A 27929-nucleotide genomic window follows, 5' to 3' on the forward strand; every position below is an offset into this window, starting at 1 on the left:
GCCCTATCACGTGTCCAGTAACAGCGTAACAGCTGTTTTACGTCAGTCGCACAATTTTTAGTCATTTGTGTGCTGTTTAAAGTGGAGTTTGCATGCTGCTGATTCTAGAAAGGTTTTCTAGAATAAACTGAATTCTAAAGATTATAGGTATATTGGTTAATACAGCTGTCTAGACTGTGCGAACGGTGTGTTAGCGGCTAGTGCTATCAAAGTACTTTATCACTACTATTTATTCTACTTGTGTCAGGTGAGTTTTCTTCTGAAAATAATTACTTTTAATAGAAAATATTTGGTTTTAAGTGTGGAAACGATACTTAAACGTTTTTGTTAATGCTACATTGGATCAACACTTAGTCCTGTTCTTAGCTAATGTACTAAATAAAAAATTGGTGGGTTTCAGTCATCTTCCAAGAGTTTTACATTATTTAAATGGCCAAGTGGGGTGAAGGTGATCCCAGGTGGATTGTGGAGGAAAGGCCTGACGCCACCAATGTCAACAATTGGCACTGGACAGAGAAAAATGCTGGTCCTTGGTCCCAACAGTACATTAAAGAATTGTTCAATAATGTTGTTGGTATGCCTCATTTGGAACTTTGAACCTGGGCAAGTTACACTAAAAATATGATTTTGTAGTGAATACTAGTGAGGGTGATTTAAAAATTAAAAGTGTTGATAAATGTGAAGGAGAAGCTTGTGCTAACAACAGGAAAGGAAAGCTGATTTTCTTTTATGAGTGGGACATTGTGTTGAACTGGGAGGGTAAACTAAAAGAAGGTACTGACAGAACACACTCAGGCTCCATTAAAGTTCCCAACCTATCTGAGGAAAATGACATGTCTGATTTAGATGTAAGTATGCACTTTATGCTCCAAGTGTGATACTAACCACTAAAATTACAGATACAAATTAGTTTAAAAGATGCAGATGAAGAAGGAGAGAAACTTAGACAAATTATGCTGAAAGAAGGCAAAAACTTTGTGAGAGAACAATTAGGAAAATATGTTACCAGCTTGAAACATGAATTTTCAAAAGGCATGATCTTGCCCAAAAAAGATGAAGTCAAACCTGACCAAATCAAAAACCTGGCCAGTGGTTTCAACAAAGTCACAATGACACCAATAGAAAGCGAAAAGAAAAGTGTAGGCCTTAAAATTGACACTTCTACCATAAAACAGTCACACAAATTCCAGTGTACTGCTGAGGAATTTTACAATGCCCTCACTCGAATAGAAATGGTGACTGCCTTTACTAGGGGCCATGTCAAGTTAGACCCAGCTAAAGGGGGCAAATTTGAATTGTTTGGTGGTAATATTACAGGCACTTTTCAAGAATTAGTGCCCAATAAGAAAATTGTTGAAAATTGGAGGTACAAACAGTGGCCTGATGGACACTACTCAGTGGTTACTATCACCATAGATCAAAAGGTAAATTATGTTTGTTCAAATAATTGACAAAAATTAATTATCATACAATTTTTTTTTCTCTACATCTACCATTGAAATATACACATAAATAAAATGAATAAAGTTTGATAATTTTAATGAAATCCTTTGGAAAAGAAAAGGAAGAATTTTGAATTTTGTAATTTTACTTTCAAAAATTTTGACTGTCTAGTGGCGAAATTGTACAACTAATCAATTAACTTTTATACGTTAATAAAAAGCTCATTTCATTAGCTATCGATTGACATATAAAAGCTTATACAAAGTGTAGCAAATACGCTAGTTATTAACAATTGAACAAAAAAATTCACCAAAAAAGTCATGAAAATGTGAGATAACTTTGACGCCCTCTAGTAGCCAAACTGTCCAACCTATTAACCCCAGTTGGGTATTTTTAGAAAGCTCATTTCATTGGCTATCCATTGACGTATAAAACTACCAAAAGTAGTGCAATTAAGCGAGTTTTTGAGAATTAAACAAAAAGATGCAGAAACAATGCCCAAAAATCGACCTGCCCAGCCTAGTTTGGGGTAATTCAATTAGGGGGCGCAGCACAAAAAAAATGTTAAAAATCAAAAAAGTTTTCCTTTAGTAGCCTTCATTATCCACCACTCACTATATATTAGTTTTTTTTTGGTTAAATACTTTTTGATTGATCTCAGTCCTCCTAGCAAGCAAATCTAAATAATTATTTGTGTTTACAGAGCGATCACACTGAAGTAAATTTAACCCAAACTGGTGTACCAACTGGGGAATTGGAAGTGACGAAAACCAACTGGGAACGTTATTACTGGGAGGCCATGAAGCAAACTTTTGGTTTTGGAGTTTTGCTCGGAGATAGTTTCTAAACGCGCAAAACATTCACCTTCAGATCTTTTTAATAAAAGCTGAAATTGTGGCTTAGATTGCGTCAAAAATATTATATGTAATAATGTTGATTTTGTTTAGCTGCGTTATTCCATATGATGTTATACGCTCAACGAAACAGAAAAATAGGTTAACGTAAAAAGGCTGGTGTTTTGAATTTGTTCTTTTTTTCACTGGTAGTATGAGTGTTCAAAATACTGGTTAAAATATGTAATTACAGTGTGTTCAAGGATTTTACCAAGTGTCTTGGACAGACTGTTCATTTATTATGATTGTCACCCAGTGTAATAGATCTTTTTATATAAAATGGTAACACTATTAATTTATTTTGAATTTCTTAGATTTTATTAACATTAGCATGATCAGTTTTTACAAATTGCTGTTTAGCGTTAAACGGGTGTTTATGTCCGATTACATTTCAGAAATGTATATTAATTCAATTTAAAACAAGTCACAAGAACATCATGAGATCATGAGTTTTAAAAATAAAACACTTTAACATTGATTTGGGTTTTTTTTTTTCATTTAATTTCTTGTTGACACACCGTGTAAATTTTTCTATAGATGTACAGGGTGGTCAAGTTTAAAATGTTAATAATTCACCATCAAAAAATAAGTTAACATACATTATCATTTTCCTGAAAAATGCTTTTCAAGGGGGGAAGCAATTTTAATCAAATTTAGAATAACAAATACATAAGAAATTAATACTTATTAGGTGATGTTAATGACGTTTGTCGAAACTGTCCAATGGTGTAAATACATGGTTTTAATTTTCTGCCTTATTCTCTACGTCACTGGATATTTTTCAAAAATTTCAGTTTTTTTTACTTGTTCAATTTGACATAATAAGTATCTCTTATAAAATTCTGATTTAAAACTTTGTTTACGAGATAATTGAGTTGTTACGTTCAAAGATCCAAAACCAACCCAACCAAATTGTCTTGAAAACGGTGAAAATTGACTTGAAAAACTTAAAAAATGTCTTTGTAGTCAGTTTTCATAGTTTCTCAATACTTGTTCCAAATTTGATCAAAATTGGTCCAAAACGGTCTGACAGTTGTAGTGTCTTCCTTAGCAAGCTTTCTTCAGGAAAATGACATAGTGCATGGGCTATCGATTGGTGAATTATTGATATTTAAAACTGGACCACCCTGTTGACCAAACATTTGTTGTGTTATGTGATGTGAAATTTCAATTTAGTAATATCAAGGGTTGTCCTTATGGCTGATGGCGACTAGTTATGGAAAAAAGCATTTGTTTTCCCCACAAAAAAACCCGAGCATAAAGTTTTGAGGGTCCAAAAGAGCGTCGTCCATCCCGACGCTATATAAATGAGGTAATAAAAAATACCTTCTGGACATATGTGGCCAATTTTATTCGAATAAATCGTTTTAATGCAGGGAGGATTTGGACCAGTACTAATTTATGGAAAACGACGCGACGGCTAATCTTTTACTAAGTAGTATATGATTCGAGGCATTGTTTGCGGTCGTGGCCGTACATATAAGTCGCCCCCATTTTTACAAAAGAAAATAATCAGGCTAAACCTACAATTGGCTTCTGGTTTCATAAAGTAGGAGCGTATTAAGCTCAAAAGTCGGTGTAGTCACGACATGTTTTATCCACGAAATCCGGCGTCATATCAATTAAACGGTTATTTCTAAGCTTTTTTTAATGGGAGTTTACGCTCCTAACTTTCGGGGCAAAACTCCGCAGAAAACTTGGAGGAATATACATGTTCAGGGAACATTAACGTCGACATTCTCTGTAAAGGCATCATTAAGACGAATGGCGTGTAACCAGAAATCACGAACGTAAGGTATTTGGCTCGACTTTCCTAAAATGCCGCATTCTTGGAGAGTTTCCTGCAGTCTTTGAGCTCGGAATTGTCAATAACGATCAACAGCACGGTCAGGATTTAATAATTTTCACGCAAAAGGAATTTTGAATCTTCCAATCTGTGAGAAAGGAGGCGTGTGCTTTTACAACTTACACAACGCCTTTCTAATGGTATTGTCGCATATATGATATGTCTAGTGCTAGTTTTATGGAGTATAACATTTCCTACTTTGTTATTTTTATGTTGTGGTTTCGGTTCCTTATCGTTTGTTACTATGCCACTGCAGGGAAACATTACTTTACAAGTGTGTGTATAACCCATTTCGTTGTTACAAAAAAATTGTGTAATAAATGGCAGTATCTTTTCAGTTCAGTTTGGTAATAAAATTGAACCAACCATATAATAACTCGTTAATAAAACATTAAGGATTGGGAAATAGATTACGGGCAGGAACGAGTTTGCTTTGAGTAGTCAGCTAATGGAATTGTATATATAGGTATTTCCAATCATCGTTACAGAGTTTGGTTTGAGGATTAGATTTTATGTTTGTTAATTACAATCAAATACGTTTGGGTGCAATGCATTATTTTAGAGTAAGTACTTTTTTGAAGGAAAGCAGGATCATCAGTGGCAAACACTTATTTAACACTAACATAACATAGATATTCAATTTTGTATGTTAACACGTTATTTTCAGGAAAAATGTGTGTCTTGTATAGGATTTGTTAAAAAAGGTTTAGTAATTCGTCAAAATGCAAATACGAACAAGAACTAAAGTTACTAGAAAAATTCTAGTTAGTTTGCTACAATTTCTAAGTTTTTTTTTAAGCTCTATTAGTGTTTTTTACCTTCATTTTTCCAGCACTTTCCAGATTATTGGATTATATTTTTGACTGCATTATTTCATTATTTTCCCTCTTTATTATCCCTTTATTCATAAATAACGATTCTAGAAAAAAATCCATTTCAAAAATCATTGAAAACACTGGATAAGTTCATCACTGATATCTACACCTTTTAATCTTCTTTCTCGGATTTCTATACATTTTGAGGTCCCCTAGGAAATTTTATCCGAATGCTAAATGGGAAATGTCGCGCTTTAACAGCTCTTATTTACATTAAAATGTCTGAAAACGTTGATTTTTGAGTAATTTCGGACAAGTTAAGGCACTTTGGATTTCCGGAACGATTATTATTCATATAATTAGCATTTAGGAGCACAAGGGTGTTAAACTAAATTTAGTAGGTTAGCATGTTCAGCAGGCTATTTTCGTATAGTGCAAAGAGGATTAGTTAACGTTGCACCTGAAATGAGGGTGTCGCTTTAACTGATGACGAACATTTGTGTAAGTTTTCATAAAATCTCAATTACAGCAAACAGTGATTTAAATTGAAAAACCTGTTAAAATGTGTTTACTTTTAATTTTCATTCAAGACGTAAATTTTAGAGTGTAATTTAATTTTCCGTTCACGTGACAATGATGAAAAGATTATAATTATGTTCGGGCAAATCTTATAAAAGTAATAAACCGCCCTTATTATCGCCTAACGAGAAAAAAACGAAGAAGACCGGTTTCAATCACGTTTTTTGAAAAGAGCGGTGGAAGGGGAGGGTAATAATGTCGGATCCAATTCAAAAGGATATTATTTCGATACGTGCCAAACGCCCACGGCGAAGAAATTAACGACGATTTTAAGTTAGGGCAAAAAAAAACTCAGTTCAGATTTTTGGAATATAATTGGGCCCATTTGGGACGCAAGCGCCCGGCAAGAATCTCGTTCTGGCGCGAAATTATTCCAGTTAGTAAGCCGTAACCCGAGGGTGGAAAACCCACGAAGGTGATGGCGCGAAAAGCGCGTATTTTACGTCAATTTGTGGTCGGTTTTTTGGTAAATTTAGCTTTTATTCAACGGGAAACTGAGGCACTTTTAGGTAAGTTTTTCAACCTTTACTATAACACAAAATTTAGTTTTTTACGTAGAGAAAAAGTTTGGAAACTTTTTTTGAAAAATCACAGCACTATTGAAACAGTTCAGCTAGAGTTCTGTTCATGAAGTTTATTTTTACCCAATTATTTAAAACTAAGAAACATGTTTAGTAGTTCAAAAAATAACGACCAAAATAACTATTTTTTCCTCATTAAAAAAAAACATTAAATGTTTGTTAGACAGTTAATAAAGAAACTTTTTACCATGGAATTGTAGAAACTATAGTAATAAAGCTTAATGAACAAGTACACTCATAAAGCTAAATGAATGTCTTAAGTAACGTTCAAATTGATATAAAAGCGAGTTTACGTTGAAATTGGAATTAAAGTTTTTTTGTTTTGGTATTAAAAAAATAATTTTTTTTTATTTTTTGTCACTGTAAATTTTTCTTAACTTTACCCATTGGAATAATATGAAAAATATAAAAATCAAAGAGAACTTGGTACAGTGTGTTCAGTATCAAATGATGAACTTAATAAAATTACATTTAGAATTTTTGTTTTTTTTTTTGGTAAGTAAAAGTTTTAAAATTTTGTGTTAGAAAAGTGAATATTTTGATTTTACGTTTTATTTTTTTGTGACGTTAATATTGGACCTAGACCAAAAGTAATGACTTTTTAAAGTTCTCTAAAATGGCATTATCAATAATTTTTTATTTCAACGTTTTGTCTTTGAGGAATCATCATCAACCTCATTTTTTTTTGAATGTGGCCATTATTTTTTAATATCGGTTTCTAAAAGCCCTTTTTGTTCCCAATTCAATGATGTATGACACTTTATGGTTTATATTCGTTTTACTCTGTTTTATAACCTTCATAAAAAATGTCTTTATTACGGATCTGAAAGTAATATTGACTTTAAAGGTTTGAAATGCTTAATTCACCTTATTTACATTGGCAACCCTTTGGAACAAAATAAAATTTGCCAAAATTGCAGTTTTCACAAAATGTGCATTTTTTCAATTTTTAAAGGATCGTAGCTCATAATTCTTCTATCAATTTCACTAACTCACCATTAGAAACAGCTTAAAAATACTAATGAGCCAAAACTGATATCTGCAGCTCTTTGTCTTACCGAGATATGGAATTTAAAAAAGTAGTTAAAAAAACCCTAATACCCTCTAATTCTTTCAATATTTTTGAAAGTTGAAGAATATCAAAGTGCTTTTTTTGTGCTTATTTTACCTAGTTTAAGGTCTTTTGGTATGAATATTAGTCCCTGTTTGAATTAATATAAAAAATTTACAATTTTAACAAAAAATTACATTTCTCCAATTTTTGAAGAGATTAAAGTATTATTTTCACGTAATTTAAGATCCTTTGATATTAATACGCTTTTTGAAGTACATTGGAACTCTTCTGGAGCAAAATAAAAAATTGCCAAAATTGCAGTTTTGACAAAATGTGCATTTTAGTTTTTGAAAAGTCGCAGCTCCTTTATTTAAACTCCTATCAGTGTTACTAACCCGACATTAATAAGAGCTTGAAAAATACTACAAAACAAGCCACAACTTCTATTTCTAGCTCTCCACGTTTTCGAGATACTAAATTTCAAAAAATAACAATTTTTTTGTACCTCTCCAAATAACAGAGCATACATAAAACGGATAACAATTTTTCATAGTTTTCAAGCTTCCGTTATTGTTGTATCAAGTGATTTGAAAAGTTGTACAGGGTGATTCACGGTGTAGTATTTAAACTACGCCAAACCTAACCTAACCTAATCCAACTTAATAAGTCAGAAATGGGTGAAACTTAAACTTAATTTCATTAAAAACCATGTTACACAGATGGTTTTATCTAAAAAAATTACCTTCTTGTAATTTGTTTATCTGTCTGACTGCAAATATGGACATAAAAAATTAAAAGCAATTATTAGTAACTAAAAACATAGAATTTCACTATTGTCTCTTCTCTAATATGCACCTTTTAAATTATGAAATCATAATTATTCATGATTTGTTAATAGAACTGATATGAATATGGGAAAGAGCCAAACTAGAGAATTTATATTGTAGTTAAACGGCATATTAAATATGCATAAGTATTGGACTGGACATAATTATTTAGAGCCGGATTTAGCACGTTGTCCATGTGAGTGTACCACACAGTTTAACTATACGAATATCTCAAAGCTGATGCATTTTTATTGAATATTTACGAAGAAGTTGAATAATTCTCACAATTTTTCCTGCATTCAAACACATTTCACACCATGTAACCGTTTCTTTGGCCCTTAATTAAAAAACCCTTTAATCCAGCTCACGTAGCCGACTAAAATTTTCCGAACCGTTCCAACATATGCATAATTCAAATTCAATAGCGCGGATTATTCAAATTCTTTACGAAAATCAAAGTATTCAAGTTTAGTAATGTGTTAAAACTTTACTAACAGCATATTTAAGGTCTTGAATCTGAAAAGTAGCTCAAAGTTTTGCTCTATCGAAACGCTAAGATTAAAATAATAATTTCACTACGTCTCTTGCATATTTTTCCGATAGTACATACGTAGGTTTCGAAAATGTTTTATTAATAAAAACGTGCGTCGTATTCTTCCAAGTTATAACCGCACATATCTAAGATTCTTGTCGACTATCCTATGAAATGGAAACTAATAAAAACGGATTACTTGAAAGATAAATTTATCCGCAATAAAGCACATTGTTGCTAAATTACATTTTTCTACGACATTACAAATTAAAAAAGACTCTTTCCTTACATTTTGTGAATGTTTTTTTGTGTTTTGCCTTTCTATCAAAATTTGTGTACTTATTGGATTTTCTGCTTGCCAAGCTACGCGTTTCCATTGATAGACTTTTTATATTTGTCCACATCAGCATAACAAAATCGGGGACAAATATAATTCTGAATATGGATTATTGATTCTATTTTGTATGTTGTATGTGTAGTCGAACAAATAAATTTTCCTACTTACGTAAAAAGCTAGAGAATTATTTATTTGTATTATGTAAATAGTTATCACATGGTAATCATTATCCAGCTTTTTTTTTGGTGCTAATATAAATTTAATCTGGTTGAAGTAAAGATTTGTTGAAATGAGTATAATAAGGTAATAAACTGGCAACGAAACTCGATGTTGAGTGTAAAACTGAGAGAATAATAATAAAATTCGTCCGTTATGTTCCGCTATAAAATTTATAGAGAAAGCTTTTTTATGTGGCTGTGAAAGCCTATATACCCTCTCATTACTTATTTCATTTATTATCTGCACATCTGTATTAACCGGATTAAACAAAAAAAAACAGTTCTACAGCGAATAAATCATGTAATTGAAATGTGTGTGTCGCGACACCTACGCTAAGTCAGATTGATTGTCAAATTTAGTGGGAAAAAAAGAGCGTTATAAATTGCATAAAAGTTCAAAATGTAAATCGATCAGATTTGTCAATAAAATGAGAGATTTATGTTTGTAGTTGATAAAAATTGAATGCATACAATTCTGAAAAAATTTGGGGGTTTTTCTGATATTTTCACTGTTATATTAGGTCTGTTCGCAGAGAGATTCTCTAACTAGTAATCAGAGAAATACGTGGTCACAAATCATTTGACTTAATCGTCTGGAGAGTGCTTATAAACATGCCAAAAGTCGCAAAATTGGAATAAAACACCCTGTATATTTTTATATTAGTGGATTGCGCAGACTCAGGTTCTTGAAAAACAGTTTCCGAAATATTTGCGGTCGAAAGTGTGATTAGTTTCCTCGAGGAGTACTGGAAATGTGACATCGTTGCGTTGAAACGTCAAAAGTCAGGAAACTTAAATGGGACACCCTGTATATTTTTATACCGTGGGATGGCGCACACTCAGGACTACAGAGTGACCCAAAAATGTCATTACAATTACAACACAAAGAAAAAATAGCTCCAAAACACAAGATTATATTTTTCAGTAATTGACCAGAGGCAAAAATAACTAATAACAAATAACTAATTATTTTTAGGTTAGGTTAGTTTTCTTTTGTTTAGTTAGATAATCTTTTTGGCGTCATTTTTTTGTAATTAAAAAAAAAAGAAAAATGCTAGGCTATGTTTTTGGCGTCATTTTTCTTAGGTTAGTTTTTCGTTTGGTTAAGTCGTATGGCGTTAAAAAACATTTTAACAAAGGAAAAAAACTAATATAATGTCTACAAAATGATGGCCAAAAACCGAAACGTTGAAAAAATTAAAGGAGGAAAAGTGATTTAATTTTCAGTTTATTCGTAAAATAAATCAACAAAAAATCAGGAGATTACCATAAAAATAGAATCGATTAGAAGGTTAGAACGAAATCTGTGACGTCATTGGACGGTGGGTGAAAATTTCAAGAAACCCATTATTAAGACATAGATTTTGTTAAAATTAGCGCCTAACAGAGGAAAATCAAATATGAGAATTGAAACCGAAATATTTGATATCAAATTTGATATTGTCCATTGTTGTCCCAAATTAATGTTTTTTGTAGATATTTTTTGAAATAATCATGGTAAACTAAAAAAAAACGATCACTCTGTACTACGTTTTAAAACTCCTCACCTGCATCACTTTGACAGTTTGACTGACGCTCCTATACAAATAATTTGATAAAAGATTACCGGTGTGATGCCTGATTGTTCAATAAACCACAACACAAGGCAAATATCATCAATCCTCGACTAATCACATAATTGCAGGTTCGATTTGGAAAGTAATTTTTTAGGGAGGCGTCAATTAATCCATTATTTTTTTTAGCTCCAAACCGAATATCGACGTGCATGGCATAACAAGTTGATTCATTTTAGCCAAACCGGTTCGTTTGAGTGGGGAAACAATTTAGTTAATGATGTTCTCGTACCGGTTTCTAAGTCTCGATTGTCACTTTTGGGACTCTAGACAATTCGTTTCTCTCGATAATAAGGACGCGGAGCTTGAATAATTCATGATATTAATAATATTCGGGCTTATAGTTGCGACAAGCAATCTCTGATTTTTATTGCATATATTAATCCTGGAGCGTGTGACATATGCTCGTTAGAACGTTTCTTATTCGGAAAAATCACTCGTGAAGTAATCGGAAAAGTTTTCAACGTGCAACCACGAACGGGGGGGCTAAAGTAATACTCTTGGAATTAAAATTTGGCGTGACCGAGTGAAATAAGAACTTAAATAAAACCAGGAATTTTCTTTCTAATTTAGGAACCTAATACCAAGTTCGCGCAGCGCCATAAAACATAATTCGCTATGTGGTTTTCTCTATGTTACCTGCATGTAGTCATGATATGTGGGAGGATAAATTGTGAAATATGGGAAAATAGGGAAACTTTCAATAAAGTAAAACGAATGGCACTTTTGTCGTCGTTCACATTGTAATATTCGCGCTTAATGACAACTCTCGCTCGATTCAAGATGAGAACGTCCCAGACTGGAGTATAATCAGGTGAATTACGTCATTAGCAAGATCTTAAGCGTTGCTAATTAAGAAAATAGTGTTATCAGATATCAAAGCACAAGTCAAAATGTTTCGTCTACTCTACACTGGCAGGACTTCTAAGAAATTTACCTTAATCAAGAACACGCACAAGCAGGTAATTAGACGAAATCATCTCGGGGGAAAATGACATTACTTCTCACCCTACACAAAAAAAAATGAAACGTTTTAATTTGCGCGACTTTTAATTCAGCTTAATTGTTCGGCATCAATCAACGAAGCGGTTCGTTTTCACCCGGAACGTACCAAACTTTCTCAATTAAATGAAACCTACGCGAAACCCTAACAAACATTATTTAGCAATTACTAGAAAACTGGATAAACATAGCAAACATAAGGTATTATAATATACCTGCTTTAAATTTGTGTCTAACAATGGCGAAACCTGATACAGGCAAAATTCGAAATCCCCAACTCTGAAGTTAAAAGGGTAGCTGGTTCTTTGTCGGAAACGTACTTCCTGTAAAAGTAATATTTAATTGTTTGGCTTCGCATTTGAGTATTTTTGTGTTACTCTTTTTTTTTGTTGGGCCTTGAATTTCACTCTAGAACTCTAATTAACTTTCTGTTTGCGCGAAATGATTGTTCCATTAATTCGAAACGGACTTTTTCCAAGTAAATTAGTTTACCGAGACGAATATTATATAAAAAAACAACCGGCTTAATAAAGTTAGTTAAAGTGAGATTAATAAACGTAAACGGCATCAGAATATTTCTTCTTTACCGCTGCTATAACTTTATATTACTGGAGTCGCTTCTGGAATTTTAACAGGCAACTCCGCAAGTATTTGTCAACATAGTTATGGTAAGTATTCAGTGGGTAATTTGTGATTGGTCAAAAAGCAGCTTTCTCAGCTTGCTGCTTTATTTTGACCAATCACTGTTAAACTGTCTGTAAAATTCAGACTTCGTATTTGATGACTTCACGTTATGAAAGAGAAAATTTGTCAGTAAATTAGTCATTTTTACAAAACTAAAAAAAAAAACTAGTAGAAAGCAATTGTTCAAAAACTCAAAGTGGCTCATATGTTCAAAAACAAGGAGAACAAAAATTATAATAAAATTTTAGTGAAAACGATTTCTTGTTTTTTTTTTTATAAAAAATCTGCTTTTAATCAAATTTGAGACATTTTTTAATCAAAAAATTTTTCTTGACTATAATTGACTTCTGTTACATTACAATCATCAGCAAAAAACGTATGTCGGTGATTAAATGTGTTAGTGATTTTTCGTCAAAATTAATATAATTTTAGGTTATAACTTGAGACAGAGGTTATAATAAATTATATGGTATAAAACCAACAAATCAAAGTTTATATTATACAAACATTTAAATAATTTATATAAGATGTAGAACACTTGCCGAAACCTAACAATTATTCTATGAGGTCTATGGAGCTTTCAAAATGGTCCTAGAGGCCTCTGGCACTGTTTAGAAGGTTCTGAATAGCATTCAGAGGTCTATGGAGCTTTTGAAATGGTCCTAAAAGCCTCTTGCAATTTAAAACCATTTTTGGACGATTTAAGACACTTGTAGAGATTTCTGGTATTGTTTAGAAGGTTCTGAATAGTATTTAGATGTCTATGGGGCTTTTAAAATGGTCCTAAAAGCCTCTTGCAATTTAAAACAACTTTTAGACGATCTATGGCACTTATAGAGGGCTCTTAGAGGTCTGTGGAGCTCTCAAAATGGTCCTAGAGGCCTCTGGCAATTTAAAACATCTTTTAGACAATTTAAGGCACTTGTAGAAGTGTCTGGCACTGTTTAGAAAGTTCTGAATAGCATTTAGAGGTCTATGGAGCTTTTGAAATGGTCCTAAAAGCCTCTTGCAATTTAAAACAACTTTTGGACGATTTAAGACACTTGTAGAGATTTCTGGTACTGTTTAGAAGGTTCTGAATAGTATTTAGAGGTCTATGGAGCTTTAAAAAATGCTCCTAGAGCCTCTGGCAATTTAAAACAACTTTTAGACGATCTATGGCACTTATAGAGGGCTCTTAGAGGTCTATGGAGCTTTCAAAATGGTCCTAGAGGCCTCTGGCAATTTAAAACATCTTTTAGACAATTTAAGGCATTTGTAGAAGTGTCTGGCACTGTTTAGAAAGTTCTGAATAGCATTTAGAGGTCTATGGAGCTTTTGAAATGGTCCTAAAAGCCTCTTGCAATTTAAAACAACTTTTGGACGATTTAAGACACTTGTAGAGATTTCTGGTACTGTTTAGAAGGTTCTGAATAGTATTTAGAGGTCTATGGAGCTTTAAAAATGCTCCTAAAGGCCTCTGGAAATTTAAAACAACTTTTAGACGATTTAAGGCACATATAGAGGGCTCTGGCACTGTTTAGAGAAGGTTCTCAATAGCATTTAGAGGTTTATGGAACTTTCAAAATGGTCTTAGAGACCTCTGGCAATTTAAGACAGTTCTGGGAAAATAACTAGTAGTATCTGCTTTAAAATAAATATTCCCTTTTCTTTTTAAACAATTTTTGGGCTTTATAGTTGTTAATGACAATATCCCAAATAATGTAAATCGTACACTACTGTTTTAATCAAAAAGTCATTTAGAAATCCGCAAATTACCCTAGAAAATTGTAGACTAAAATCGTACAACCAAATTGTTCTTGAAATATGAAGAAAAAGCTGCTAATTGATGTTAATGGCAACTTTACTCACAACCATCACAAATAATTAAAGTGGATGTTTGAAAAATGAAAATTCTGCTTTACTAATATATAACCTTGACTATTATATTTATTGCTTAGCCTAAAATATCTCCTAAATATACCTGAAAACATAAGCCCGATTAAATTCAACTAACCTGGCCATTTCCCATACAGCAATATTATAATATCGCGTGTGTGTGAGCGACTTTATTGTTACCACTCAAATGTATATTTTAAGGGTACCTTCCCCGGAGAAAATCGGTGGAAATTTTTTATTGAAAGAATTTATGTTCCGGACCTTCGTAAGCTAATTTGACCCGTAGTAGAACAACTGAAATATTCATTAACGAAGTTAAATTGGCGGGAAAGAAACCTCTCCATCTTAACCGACCCGGTTATCATACCCGGGACCAAATACGGAGTTTACCCTCTTAATACTTAAATATAGCCCGTAATTTGTTTTCCAAGTGGCGACTGCATCGAATTTCCATTACAATCGCGCATAAATTGTTCTTTATCAAATAAATAGTTGCGTTGATATTGCCTGAAAGAACTTCCAACTTTAGTGAGTTGCGGTTCGTTGTAACGGGGCAAGTTAATTACAATTTGTTATGCGATTCATATCGCACAATACACAAATCGTCTAATTATTACGTGAACAAGTTATCTAACTCAACAAATTCTGCTATGTGTTTGTTGTCCTTATTTTGGGTTTTTGTTGGCAAAAACAAAATTAATTTTTGTGGCTGCTTTATCTAAAAATAGCAGTTAATTTATACAAGTGAAGCAGAAAGAAAAATATTAATTTTTCTCGTAACATTTGTCAACAAGTCGTAATCTGTCTTTGTTCGTTCTTTCCCACAAAAAAAACATGGTAATAAATTTCTTTTTTAAACCTTAATTGGTATTTAGTTTTGTTACTAAAACCCTGACTGAAAAAGAAGTTTTTTTCGTGTTAACCTGACCTTTGTAAGGCTTTAAAAACGCTTGATCCCATCAGCCTCCTCTATTCAATGTAAATTTGGCCTAATTTAAAGAATGACTTTTTTATCCTCTGGGATCTTCACAAAAAGGCCAATCATATGAAGCATCCACAACCGGAAACGAACACGCTATGTGACCCTATTTCTATTCCCTAATAAATTCAAAGGGTCCCTAAGGGTCTAGTTAAATTTTATCACTTTATGGCTCTTTTAGAGGCTTTACATACGATCTCAAATTACGCGGATATTGTCTGTTGATGCCCTATTGCTTTCTTATTGGGGCTATGTTAAAATAGTAATTCCGAAAAAGATATATATTTTTTCGGACCAGACATTCAGACCTTTTATGGACATTACGCGGAATAGGCTTCCATATTTATTCACTATAAATTTCTATTTCATAGAGGGAGCCCTTGCAGAAACTTGTCCTTTTATAGATTTGTGCTGTTGGTCCGGAATAACTGATGAACCGTAACGAAAAACAATTTTTGAACTGAGCAGAGTCAAACAGGACATAAACGATGCTGACATCGTTTCAGACGATGCATAAAATATATACTGATATTTTAGTTGTCTGCCACTTTAGCACCCAAATCACTAAGAGACAGGTCGATTTTTGAGGTAAAATTTCGCCAAGGAATCAACTTACCAAAAAGATGCAGAATAAGGCAAAATCCGGAAAACCGCAGCTAAATTATGCGACAGACCATTAAGGCTAAAAGACACGCGATTAAGATTTACACGGCTCGTTAGTAGTTTGCGAGCCTGCCAAGGCGTTAACCTAATTTCTTTTTCTCATTATTACCATTTTTTACGACAGGAGGAGAGATAATTAACTGGAAATTGTTTTTCTATCGCAAACACCTATTTATTTACGTCTTCCCTCCTCGTTTTGCTTTACACGCCTCCCCATTAGTTTAATCTAGGAATCTCGCTTGTTGCTTTATTTTGTTTTGATGATCCCAGTTTTAATTACTTAAATTCAAAATATTATGACAATTCTATTGAATTTCAAAAAACGAGCTGAATTACCCTCTGTACTGAACACTAATTTGCTGTAAATTTTGACATACTTTTCCTAATTATACTTAAAAGTCTAAGCAGCTTTTACATAACTTAAGAAAATATGACACACATTTTACTAAAACATCCTTAATCAGTTTGTAGTCGAAGAGAAAGTCTAATTTATAATTTATATTGGTTTGTACATATTTGATGAGTAACATTTACCTGCTAATTTAAATAACAAATTCCATTGAATGAAATCTACACCAAACGTTTGTGTGACTGAAAGTAATGTCGATTATTAATCAGCCATTAAAAATTCCATTGCACTTTATTAATTAATTCCGGGGCAAAAAAAACACTAATAACTTTAAAAAAGAATGTTAATTTAATTTAGTTTGAAGGATCATTTGGATTTTATTAAACTTTTATTAACGTTTGTTTGTAGTTAGTGTAGTTGTGTAATTAATTCTCAAATAAACAAATCAGTTATTTAATCAAATAAAATGAAAATCAAAGGTTACATTTTGTTGTGCATAATTTAACACAGTATGACACACACTACTCCATTGTTAGTTGTAGGCAAAAAAAAAGTCAAAAATCAGTCTTTCTGCATAATACATGACGGAATCGTATCCTTTTTTGGACATGACAGCAATAGTGTACGGTGGCACTTAGCTTTGAGCACACAAATCGCACAAGCAAAGAAACGAGACTATTATATTCAGCCTCCTAGACTCGAAAATCCTTTTGTTTCGCTAATGCTGAAATATGCATCCACTTGCTTTATATTTTGCATAATTTATCATCCTAAATGGGATTTCAGTTCGACTGCAATTACACGGCGAACGACTGAATTTTCGAAAAAAAAAAAAACAAATTCGCCCGAATAAGCTTAGGTAATAAGGTTTCAAATCCAACTGACGATGCCGGTAAAAACCCCGTTCAGTGAATAAGCAGTACAGTAATTTTTTATGAGGCTGCATAGGAGTTTGTGTCAAGAAAGTGTCACGTTAACTTTGCAAGGAAACATTTTAATAAATAATAGTTGAACGAGTTTTATCCTTAAACTATCGTAAACCTCACTAAGTTTTACTAATATTTAGTTATGGGTAATTACTGGTAAGTGTCCGCAATTTTGACACCGCTTTTCTCTCTGACTGTACCAAACTTTGTAGTCTTTTTTCATGTTAATTGAATAGGAAATTTAATGGGGATTCTAAAAATGTGCTTAGAACTGTCATTTTCTTACTCCAAGTGGGTTCTACAGGCGATTTTGTCTCTGACTGTCCTTTCAAACTGTGTTTCTGTTAGTTCAAATTTTGACACCGCTTTTCTCCCTGACTGTACTAAAACTAGTAGTGTTTTTTATGTTATTGGATAGAAAATTTAATGAGGATTCCAAAAATGTGCTTAAAACAGCCATTTTGTCACTCCAAGTGAGTTTTACTGGCGATTTTGTCTTGGACTGTCTTTTCAAACTGTGTTTCTGTTAGTTCAAACTTTGACACCGCTTTTATCCCTGACTGTACCAAAACTAGTAGTAATTTTTAGGTTATTGAATAGGAAATTTAATGGGGATTCCAAAAATGTGCTTAAAACTGTCATTTTCTTACTCCAAGTGGGTTTTACAGGCAATTTTGTCTTTGACTGTCTTGTCAAACTGTTTCTGTTAGTTCAAACTTTGACACTGCTTTTCTTTCTTCTTTCTTAAATCCTGTAGTATTTTTTCTGGTTATTGGATAGGAAATTAAATAGGGATCACAAAAATGTGCTTAAAACAGTCATTTTCTTACTTCAAGTGGGCTGAACTAGCAATTTTGTCTCTGACGGTCAAACTGTCAAACTGTGGTTAAAAGTTGCATCAGGGTTCAGAAAAGTTTTGTTGCAGTATTTGTTTCTGGGATTTATGACAGTTATTTTGACAATGGTCATGTGACTGCTTAGCTAAATTATCTATAATATATTATATAAAAAAACGTTAACGAAATGACAATATTGACCAAAAATTAATGACAGGAAAATTATATCCTTTAAGCAAATTTCATTTAGACCCATATACCATACCTACATTGAATTTTACTTTTTTAAATTTACGGTAAATTTACGCCCATTATATTTCATTTCATATACAAAAAATCAAACTAAACTAGGATGAGGTCATAGTATAGATATAAGAAAACTGAATTTGTTTCTAATATTTAATTACTCTTTCTGGTACTTAATTAGACCTTGTGGGAACAGTCCCGTTTACAGAAACGAGGCAACATAAACACAATTAACTTTCGTATATAATTAGCAAATTCAGTGTTTGCGAAAAATAATCGCGCTTACGACTTATTTGCAAATTTCATTGCCCGAACCGCAAAGATTCCCGTATTAAATACGTATCTGCAACCTTTAGAGCGGTATTGCTTTGGGAAAATGCAAGTCACAAAAGCCTAACGAACGTTAAAAGTCTCTTATATAACGTGTCCCCGACATCAAACATTTTGAGTGAGCCTTTGCTGCAGTTACCTCGGTTTGCATTTATTTGCATGTCCAAGATAAATACGTGTACTCAAACTGTTGAAATTTAAAATTATTGTAGCCGTATTCTGGAAGCAAATGGATATACTTTTCAGTTCATTAAGGTGTTTCACTTAAAACTTATGTACAAAGTAAAAGAGGTGCTTGATTACTGAAGTAAAAAATACTGATAGAACTTCTGTATTGCTCCTAAATTGGCTCAGATTTTTGCTGCTCTATTTTTAGGTAGCTCTATCCAAAAACATCATAAACTATAATGTGGAAGAAACGTGGAATAACGGTAATTGGATATTCTGTATGTTTGCAGAATCTACTTTTTTACCACTCCACGTTCATGTTGCACTAATTAGGGTGCGAGTGTACATACGTCCGGCTGCCGATTTGATAAAAAGCTAGAAAGTTCTAAAATTTTTTAGCCTGTTCTTCATAGTAAGAATTGCCCACCCTCTCGTCTGTCGAAAAACAAATAATAACCCTCGAAAGTGGCGGAAAATCGTCTAATTGGTCTGTTATTTGCTTAAATTCTTATGAATATTTTCACGTTTAAATCAAGCCTTGTTAAGTAGAGAAAGCAAACACTGACTTAATGCTAAATTCATTATGGTTCTAATTAGAGCTTAAATACTTGGCGCGGCTAAATATTTAATTGAATCAACTCGGTTAACGTTAAATAAATCTTTCATTATAGAACTTTAGGAAGAATTATAATTAACGTAGCAATTTCAACTACACAACTTGATTTAAAATATTTGTGTGACTAAATCAAAGTCAATTGTGTAGTAAATTATTCCATATCAGGCTACCTTCAGAATTTGACATGTAAGCTTAACATTCAAATTTCTAAAAGGATTTTCGAGTTTTCTCTACTGGCTGTCGCAACATGTGAACGTTTTTATCCGTTAATTTAATGCCGGCGTTTACATTCGGAGCCAAAAATTAGGTCATTAGTAACTGCGGATAATCTAAAAAGTCTAATTTGTCTTGTAACTTCCCGAAACCGCGGCAACTTTTAACAAATCGCACATATGAAGTTGAAAATGCTCTAATAGCTGAAAGCTATTTTAGGAAGTTCAGTAGTTTGTGTTCGGCGCATATACTGGATATGTGACGTTTATAATTAAGCTCTAGTCATACGTCATGCTTTCTGAAACTTTTAATAGTTGCGTGTAACATTTTATAATCTCTGTTACGTAACGACCTGTTAATCTCTGTGAGTTATTAGAGGAAACAACGGACAATTATAATTAAAAACTGGTTAAACAAAAGCGGATCAACTACGCATGTAAACTAACTCATCAACGAACGTAATTAAACTTATCAAGATTATGAAAACACGTTGGATATTCTGCATAATTCCTGTGAAAATACGTTAATCGATTCGGTATCTGGACACGAAACCTTTACAACGGAATACGAGCATTTTCTCTCCGAGCGAAAAGTGAACTTTTACCGGAAAAGAGTTTCGACTTTAATTAACTTCCAAAAAACGACCAAATTATCTTACTTTCCAAAAACGTAGAAACGTAGTTTTTACTCACTTAACAATACACGTCATATACTGTTTTAACTTTAGAATATAAATGTTATTCTCGAATGTAACTAAATGCAGAGTGTTCCTACACTACAAAACGTAAAAAGTTAACGCAAAAACGAATAGATGGTCTCTAGGACTATTTTGAAAGTGTCTTAAACCGTCCCAGAATTGTTTTAATTTGCCAGAGGCCTGTAAGATCATTTTTAAAGTTCCATACCCTCTAAATGCTATTGAAAACCTTTCAACCAGTGCCAGAGGCTTCTACAAGTGTTTTAGATCTTCCTGAAATTGTTTTAAGTTGCCAGAGGTCTCTAGGTCCATTTCGAAAGTGCCAGAATGCTACTTAGAACCTTCTAAAAAGTGTCAGAGCCCTACAAGTGTCTGAAACATTCTCATAACACTTTTAAGTTGCCAGAGGCCTCTAGGTCCATATAGAAAGTGCCAGAATGCTACTCAGAACCTTCTAAAAAGTGTCAGAGCCCTACAAGTGTCTGAAACATTCTCATAACACTTTTAAATTGTCTCTATAGAACCATTTTGAAAGTGCCAGAGCCCTTTAAGTGCTATTGAGTCCTGTACAAATGTTTTGAACCTTCCTAGATTTGTTTTACCTTGCCAGAGGCCTCTAATAAAAATATATGCCTTTTGCTGCGCATGGAACCCTTTTGGAGCAAAAAAAAAATTTACAATTTTTACAAAAAATTGCTTTTTTCCAATTTTTAAGGTTTAAAGTGCTTATTTCACCCAATTTAATGTCCTTTAGTATTAATATACCCTTTGCATGCTGGAGCAAAATAAAAAATTGTCAAAAATGCACTTTTTGTAAAAATAGCATTTTTTTTCAATTTTTGAATGATTGCAACTTTTTTATTTGAACTCTTATAGATTTCACTAAAACAGAATTAGAAAGAAGATAAAAATACTACAAATGAGCAAAAGCTTGCCTCTCTATCTCTTCCTGTTACCGAGATATTGAATTTCAAAAATTAGTAAAAAATGACCCCTAATGAAAAATGAAAAATTTTAGAGTGCTTTTTTTGTACTTATTTCATCTAATTTAAGGTCCTTTGATATTAATATGCCCTTTGCTGTACATGGGAACCCTTCTGGAGCAAAATAAAAAAGTGTCAAAAATGCACTTTTTGCCAAAAATAGCATTTTTTTTATTTTTGAATGATTGTAACTTTTTATTTGTCACTCTTATAGATTTCACTAAAACAGAATTAGAAAGAAGATAAAAAATACTACAAAATGAGCAAAAGCTAGCCTCTCTAGCTCTTCCTGTTAGCGAGATATTGAATTTCAAAAATTAGTAAAAAATGACCCCTTATTTCCAATTTTCGAAAGGTTCAAAGTGGTGATTTCACCTAAGTTAAGGTCAGAAATCACTAAACAGACCATAGTTTTGCAGTGTAATTTTGAATTTTGTGAACAACATTAGAGAAAACCTAATGTATTTCTGATGTTTCAAGCCCTCTAAAGTGTTCTTGCAATTCTAACAAAAAATGATCCAAAAACAAAACATTTCAATAACTATTTGTACTGTTTATTAAAAACTTCCTCTAGTATTCATAAATGTCTAAAAATTAATAATTAAATATCATTATTTACGTACAAAGCAAATTAATAAATTTTACAGTCTACGAAACATTTCTAACTTTTCTCTCTAGACGAACGTATACATACTTTATCTAGCTCTAGAATTAGATAATATAATCGTAACTACATCTGTCGTTTGCATCGTTCATATTTACTGAATAATGCGTATGCGTATGCACCATCACACAGTCAATGTAATAATTTACTTTACATGGTAATAGCAAAATATGTGTATAATTAAATTTTAATTAAATGCTCCAGCGGAGTAACCGATACCAGTAAATTGGCTGTTAATGATTTATTATTCCTTTATTAACGCTTATAATCAGTGCAAAATTAAATACCTAATTATTGCGTCCAGTTGGGGACAAATTTTATGCGTAAACACGATTTGCCTATTTGTTAATAACAAAACGGTCCAAATATGACACAAAACGATACTAAAAAATTAGTTTTGGCTAATAAATTGTCATGCATGTTAATTATACAGGGTGAGTTTTTTTTTGTTTTTAGTGAAGGAATCTCGGAAACTAGCAGAGTTACGAAGTTAGTTTTCAGTTTTAGGGAACCAATTTAAAACCATTTTTGTTTTATAGAAAAAGCTTACTAGATATTTAGCAAAAACCAAGCAGCAAATTAAATTTCTCGTATCTCTTATGGTTTCTGAGTTTTCAATGGTGAGGGTCAAATTTAAATTAACTTTTCTTGTTCCTGGTTCAAAAAATTCTCAAAGTAAAGTGTAAGGGAAAAAGGGACTTATTTATGAGACTAGTAAATCGAAATGGGCAGATAGCCAAGTGAAAAGAAAACTCGATCATGCCTAATTAATTTTCTCTCTTTCTAGTTGAACACTAACCAATAGGTCTTATGGCACATTTCGCGAAACAAAATGAGCTAAAAGGAAATAAAACAGGAAACAGACGTCATAAAACTGATACGTGGAAGGTGTAAAGATAAGTTTTAGAGCCGATCCTGACATGTTTGCCGGGAGATAACCAGCTTTTATGTTGTGAAAGAACTAAGCCTCGCGGTAAGCTCGGAATCATTATCTCACTAAAAAGTGTTGAGGCTAGTTAAAACTTCTCTCTGGACGTGTTTATAGGGATTTAGCCGACCCCTCAGAGAATGCACCATTTATATTTAGTTTACATAAAAAAAATCAATCAAGCCATCATTCATCTTTCAACACCTATTTGGGATTTCGCTCGTTCAGGATTAACTCAGCTGAATCGGCAAAATGTCTTGTCAATCAAATCGTTTTAGTAGCGAAAAATGGCTGTCGGTTTATTTGATTTTTTCCTTATCGAAACTATATTAAAATCGCCATGGCGTGCGATCCGCGAACATTTACGTTACCTGTCTCGTAATTTATCGTATTTCATTTTTAGTCTCGTTTGGTTGCCGGGGAAAAAACTATGCCACGGGAAAAATGGCAGAAACAGGGTCCGGTCATGATTTATTCCGTTAGTCTTGTGAAATAGTTATTTTTTTAAAGGGGGATGGTAAATTTTTAAACCTCCCTTCCAATATCAAATTAATTAGGTCACCCTAACCCATCTGTATTAGTCAGTAAACACTATTGCAAACATTGAAATCATAATTGCTAATGAACGACATGGTTTACATATCAGTTCTGGGTATTTTTGGTAAAAGTACATTGGTAATGCGTTTACTATGTAGTTGTAATAGGGGCATCCATTAATTGTGTGGATATCATAACACAAAACGATCCTAGTACATTTCCTGACACTTAAAGATGTATTAGTAGTGTAGTTGCAGGTTTTATTTTAATCACAATCAAATAAGTTCAGTCTGAGATTAAATATTATAATAATTTTACCTAATTTAAGGTTCCTTGGTTTAAATGTTTGTTGAAAATTTACAATTTTGACAAAAATTTGTATGTTTTAAACTTTTGAAAGGTTTTAAGAGCGCTTATTTCTCCTAATTTAAGGACCTTGGTTAAAAATATGCTTTTTGCTGGGCAACTTCTAGGGCAAAATGAAAAATTGTCAAAATTACACTTTTGATCAAACATTTTGTTTTTCGTATTTTTGAACGGTTGTAATTTTTTTTATTTCGCTATTAGAAAAAGGATAAAAAATACTACAAAATGAGCCAAAACTCGCCTCTCTAGCTCTTCACGTTACCGAGATATTGAATTTCAAAAAGAACTTAAAATAGATCTCTAATATCCCCAGCCATTCTACGTCATTTGGGACCACATTGGATGCTGAATTTGACTCATTCGTGGTCAATCTGTGCCAAATTGTATTATTTCGTCTCAAAACCGACAAAGATCGATTCCGCTTATGTTCTAGTCTGCATAATTGTTACTTTTGAGCCATTGTACGTCTGTTGGGACCACAATTTTTTAAATTTTTTTGAAAAATGAAAATTTGAAAATGCTTTTTATGTGCTTTTTTACCAAAACTGTAATTTTTTGTATTTTTGATAGGTTGTAACTTGAAAAACCTTTATAAAGCTAATGTTCAGTTAAGTTATGTTATACTAAGTTAAGTTATTTTAGTTTAGGTTAGGTTAGGTGTCTTTTAATTTGTGATTCCGAATTCAAACGCGTTATGATCCAAAGGTCACGTGACCTCCATGGAATTTTGTACACAAGGAGTCATGTGATTTTTAAATCACAACGCGTTTAGATCCGAAATTATGGGTCGAAAAAAAAGCGTCTCTTTAGTGACAACCTGTAAACATACGTCACTTGGCAAATTGACACATGTCATTTAGAAAGTGTTTGTCTATTTTTGTCTTGTCCACATTTTGCTTCTTTGTTGAACTATACCGTATTTTTTAAAATGTTGCTGTTATTTGTGTTTTTGTTTTTTCATTTCAAACTTTTTTGGTTAGTTAGGTTAGGTTAGAGTTAAATTAGCATAAAAACTACGCCATTGTATTCTACTTGAAAACCTCTTGCAGAAACAAGTATTTTTACTTTTTGAATAACTTTTGGTAGGCTAGTGAGTTACAGAAGTTTCCAAAGTGGCTAGTTATCAAAAAACTCGTATCTTTACAACAAAATAAGAAGAAAAATACAGAAAACTTTACAGGAAAGTAAAAAAAAATAAACAAATTACAGTCTTTTAGTATAGTCTTTTTAGACCAAAAATTATTTGCAGATTGCATATTTTTTGTCAAACACCGTGTAGAGTTTTACTTGTTTGAATTCTCTTTTAAATTAAAAGTAGGTTTTGGCCAATAACTTGTAATGTACAGGGTGAGTCAAATTCGACTAGACACATGGATATTTCCAAATCTGTAATTCATCAGGGTAGGTTAACTTTGTTTAACTAACTGGTTACATAATAACCATGACTCAAAACCGCAAATACTGCACATGTGGAATATGAAAATTTCTTCAAAAGTAACCGTAATTTGAACGGTACTGATTAGTCCTCATATTACAAGACGTAAAATACTTACACTTAACTTGTTTTCTTAACATCCAACATTGCAGCAGCTAATGGGCCATATTCCAAAGATTTACGTAACCTTGCTCAAGAGTCTAACTACAACAAAGCCAGGTGCGATCTGTAATTTTATAGCAGGTATGGCGAGATATAAAATTAGGGATAAAGCTGAAGGGCCTTTGCGGTGTTTATTATTCAATTATGTATAAGTTTGGGGTTTAGGGTAACTTTGTTAGTGCCATACGGACAAGTATGATTAATAAGCGTTGTTAGCGGCTATCCGATTTGTGAATGCAAATTAGATGGGGATAAAACGAGAAGAGTACCAAAAGGGTGTTTTATTGATGGTTCTTTGTTTTCGACAGGGTCACAATAATTAAATTCGAGTAGATTGAAATTAATGGCCGTAAATCGTTTTTCAATCAGGACTGAAAATTGTATTAAGCTACTAAATTTCAGCTAATAAATCATCTGAAGGTGTTAACGGTCTTTGGCAACTTTACTGCTCATTTGCAAATGATTTCAATATTTTTACTACAGCCACTTTCGACTTCCTGTAGTGACCTACTTTGCTCGCTTTTCAGATAAATTTATAGTGCAGGCGATAAATTTTGAAACTTGCTGCTAAGAAATAAATCAAGTTTATAATATATTTTTCTTAAGGTAAAACAATATTAAAATGACGTTTTTTAATAATTAAACCACAAACATGTAAAATAATACTCTGATTTCAATTTTGACTAAGTTCAATATTAGTTAGGAAACGAGAAGCGCTTTATCCAACTACGATAGTTATTAAAGCTTGCTCAGCATTCATCTTAATTAGTTGGCCAAATTAATACATTCGGCTGCAATAACTTGGTTTTCGCCAATCCAACTGGGTATTACCGTTGAGACCTGTTCCATTGTAGATTCAATTACGACTGGCTGAGTTTTCTTGCTTATTGCGGTAAATCGATGAAAATTGCGGTAAGGATGTAAAATAGTGATGCCATTGAAAAAATGAAGGGTTTTTTTCATAAAGCTCATAAATTTCTCGCATGGACTATCTGCCTAATAAAAGTAGCGGTTCGCGTTATTATGGCGGTTTATCAACATCACGATTCCTCCAAATATATCCCTCGAGAATAAAAATAATTGATTAAGCTCGCCACGATCCTCATAAAACAAATTATCTTTTATCTTGTTCGTTTCTTCGAGGAAACCTCTAACGATGTCTAGTATATAATTTAGGTGCTTTAGTAGTACAGCTTCCAGTCGAGATTCTCCATTTTCGAGCACCAATTTATTTACCTAGCAGTATTAAGACGTTACATATTTATAAAGTTTTTGAAACACCAGGTAGAGTGTATGCCATTCAATCTGATAAATTAAGATATCAGTTTCCATTTTTATACCGCCTTATCACCGCCGCTCTCCTTTATACTGTATTTCTCCGGGGAACAAAAACAATTTACTAACAACTTCGCCTTTTCTTACAACCTTTCTTATGGCATTAAGTTCTGTCTTTTTTTTTGTCCCAATCGACTTATTAAGCTCGAATTTATTCTCAAACTTAAACTGTTTTGGTTATGAATTACTGTTTCACAGCTTGAAATTTGTTTTACTGTATTTTCTATAACTGTTTAATAATATGTTTATTACGCACTAGTTTTGAATAAATAATAACACTTACTACCTACCGGTTAGTAATGAGTCATTACTCACGGCTATTACTCAGTAACGTTTGTTTCTGCATTAGTCAAATTCAAATTATTTAATTTTCTGTGGCGACGTAAAGTCCACAGTGTTATTCCTAAACCTCGACTTTCCTTTTCTTTCCTCTATTTCATTTCTTAAAACTACGTGAAATTTCCTTTAAAATGAGATGCAAGTCAATATTTTGACAGAAAATTTAAAATGGCGGCCTGACATTTTGACGTAACTTGTCAAATAAGGGAGTTATTTAGGGTCAAAGCCAGGTGTGTCCCAAAATATGTGATTTTAGGGTGAAATAATTTTGACGCTTTCTAGCGTCCAAACGGTGTTATCAATCAGCTCATGGGGGGACATTTTTAGAAATCTTTAAATCTGCTCTATCTTTTTCTTTCTATGACATTTTGACGTAGCTTGTCAGATAAGGGAGTAATTTAGGGTCAAAGCAAGGTGTGTCCCAAAATATGTGATTTTAGGGTGAAATAATTTTGACGCCTTCTAGCGTCCAAACGGAGTTATCAATCAACTCATGTGGTGAAATAAGTAGAAAAAAAAGCTGTCAAATTGTTGGGTACCAAACCGAACAATAGTAGGTGAGGGCGATTGTCACGTTGACAGCAAATGACATTTTTATTTGTGTGTACTCAGCTATTACTCACTGGATTATTTACGCAAACTTCATCTTTGTGAATAATCATTACATGCATGCTAGTTGAATAAAATACTATTAAACCATCTAGCTAAAAAAAATAAATAACTAGTTGACAGTTCATATCAATTTCCTATTAATTAAGAAAATTTAATATAAATGAATATTCATACGATTTGTGATGGACGTTTTCCATATAAAAATAACTGTGTTCATTACGAATTAAAATCGAGCTGTCAGTA

At 32.6% G+C, this 27929-nt stretch overlaps 2 protein-coding genes across 3 annotated transcripts in view; both read left to right on the forward strand.

Moving 5' to 3' along the window:
* Positions 1-60: 60 nt before the first annotated feature.
* On the forward strand, positions 61-2814 carry LOC145730346 (activator of 90 kDa heat shock protein ATPase homolog 1). 2 transcript variants are annotated; one of them, XM_081981523.1, is made up of 5 exons: positions 61-247; positions 301-574; positions 634-848; positions 900-1424; positions 2147-2814. In XM_081981523.1, the coding sequence occupies exons 2-5, from the start codon at positions 430-432 to the stop codon at positions 2288-2290; spliced, it is 1029 nt and encodes a 342-aa protein (XP_081837649.1). In that variant the 5' UTR covers positions 61-247; positions 301-429; the 3' UTR covers positions 2291-2814. The 2 variants fall into 2 exon arrangements, with proteins under 2 accessions (XP_081837649.1, XP_081837648.1); XM_081981522.1 differs by having other exon boundaries at positions 401-574.
* A 3154-nt stretch (positions 2815-5968) lies between these two features.
* LOC145730741 (neurotrimin-like) overlaps positions 5969-27929 on the forward strand; it is a 34573-nt gene continuing 12612 nt past the window's right edge. The window contains exon 1 of the mRNA XM_081982096.1: positions 5969-6085. Within this exon, the coding sequence (XP_081838222.1) occupies positions 5995-6085 (91 nt within the window). The 5' untranslated portion in view covers positions 5969-5994. The remainder of the gene's footprint in view (positions 6086-27929) is intronic.

This window comes from Ips typographus, linkage group LG6 (genome assembly GCF_016097725.1).
Source record: "Ips typographus isolate SLU linkage group LG6, UJ_Ityp_2.0, whole genome shotgun sequence".
In the NCBI taxonomy this organism is placed as follows: domain Eukaryota; kingdom Metazoa; phylum Arthropoda; class Insecta; order Coleoptera; family Curculionidae; genus Ips; species Ips typographus.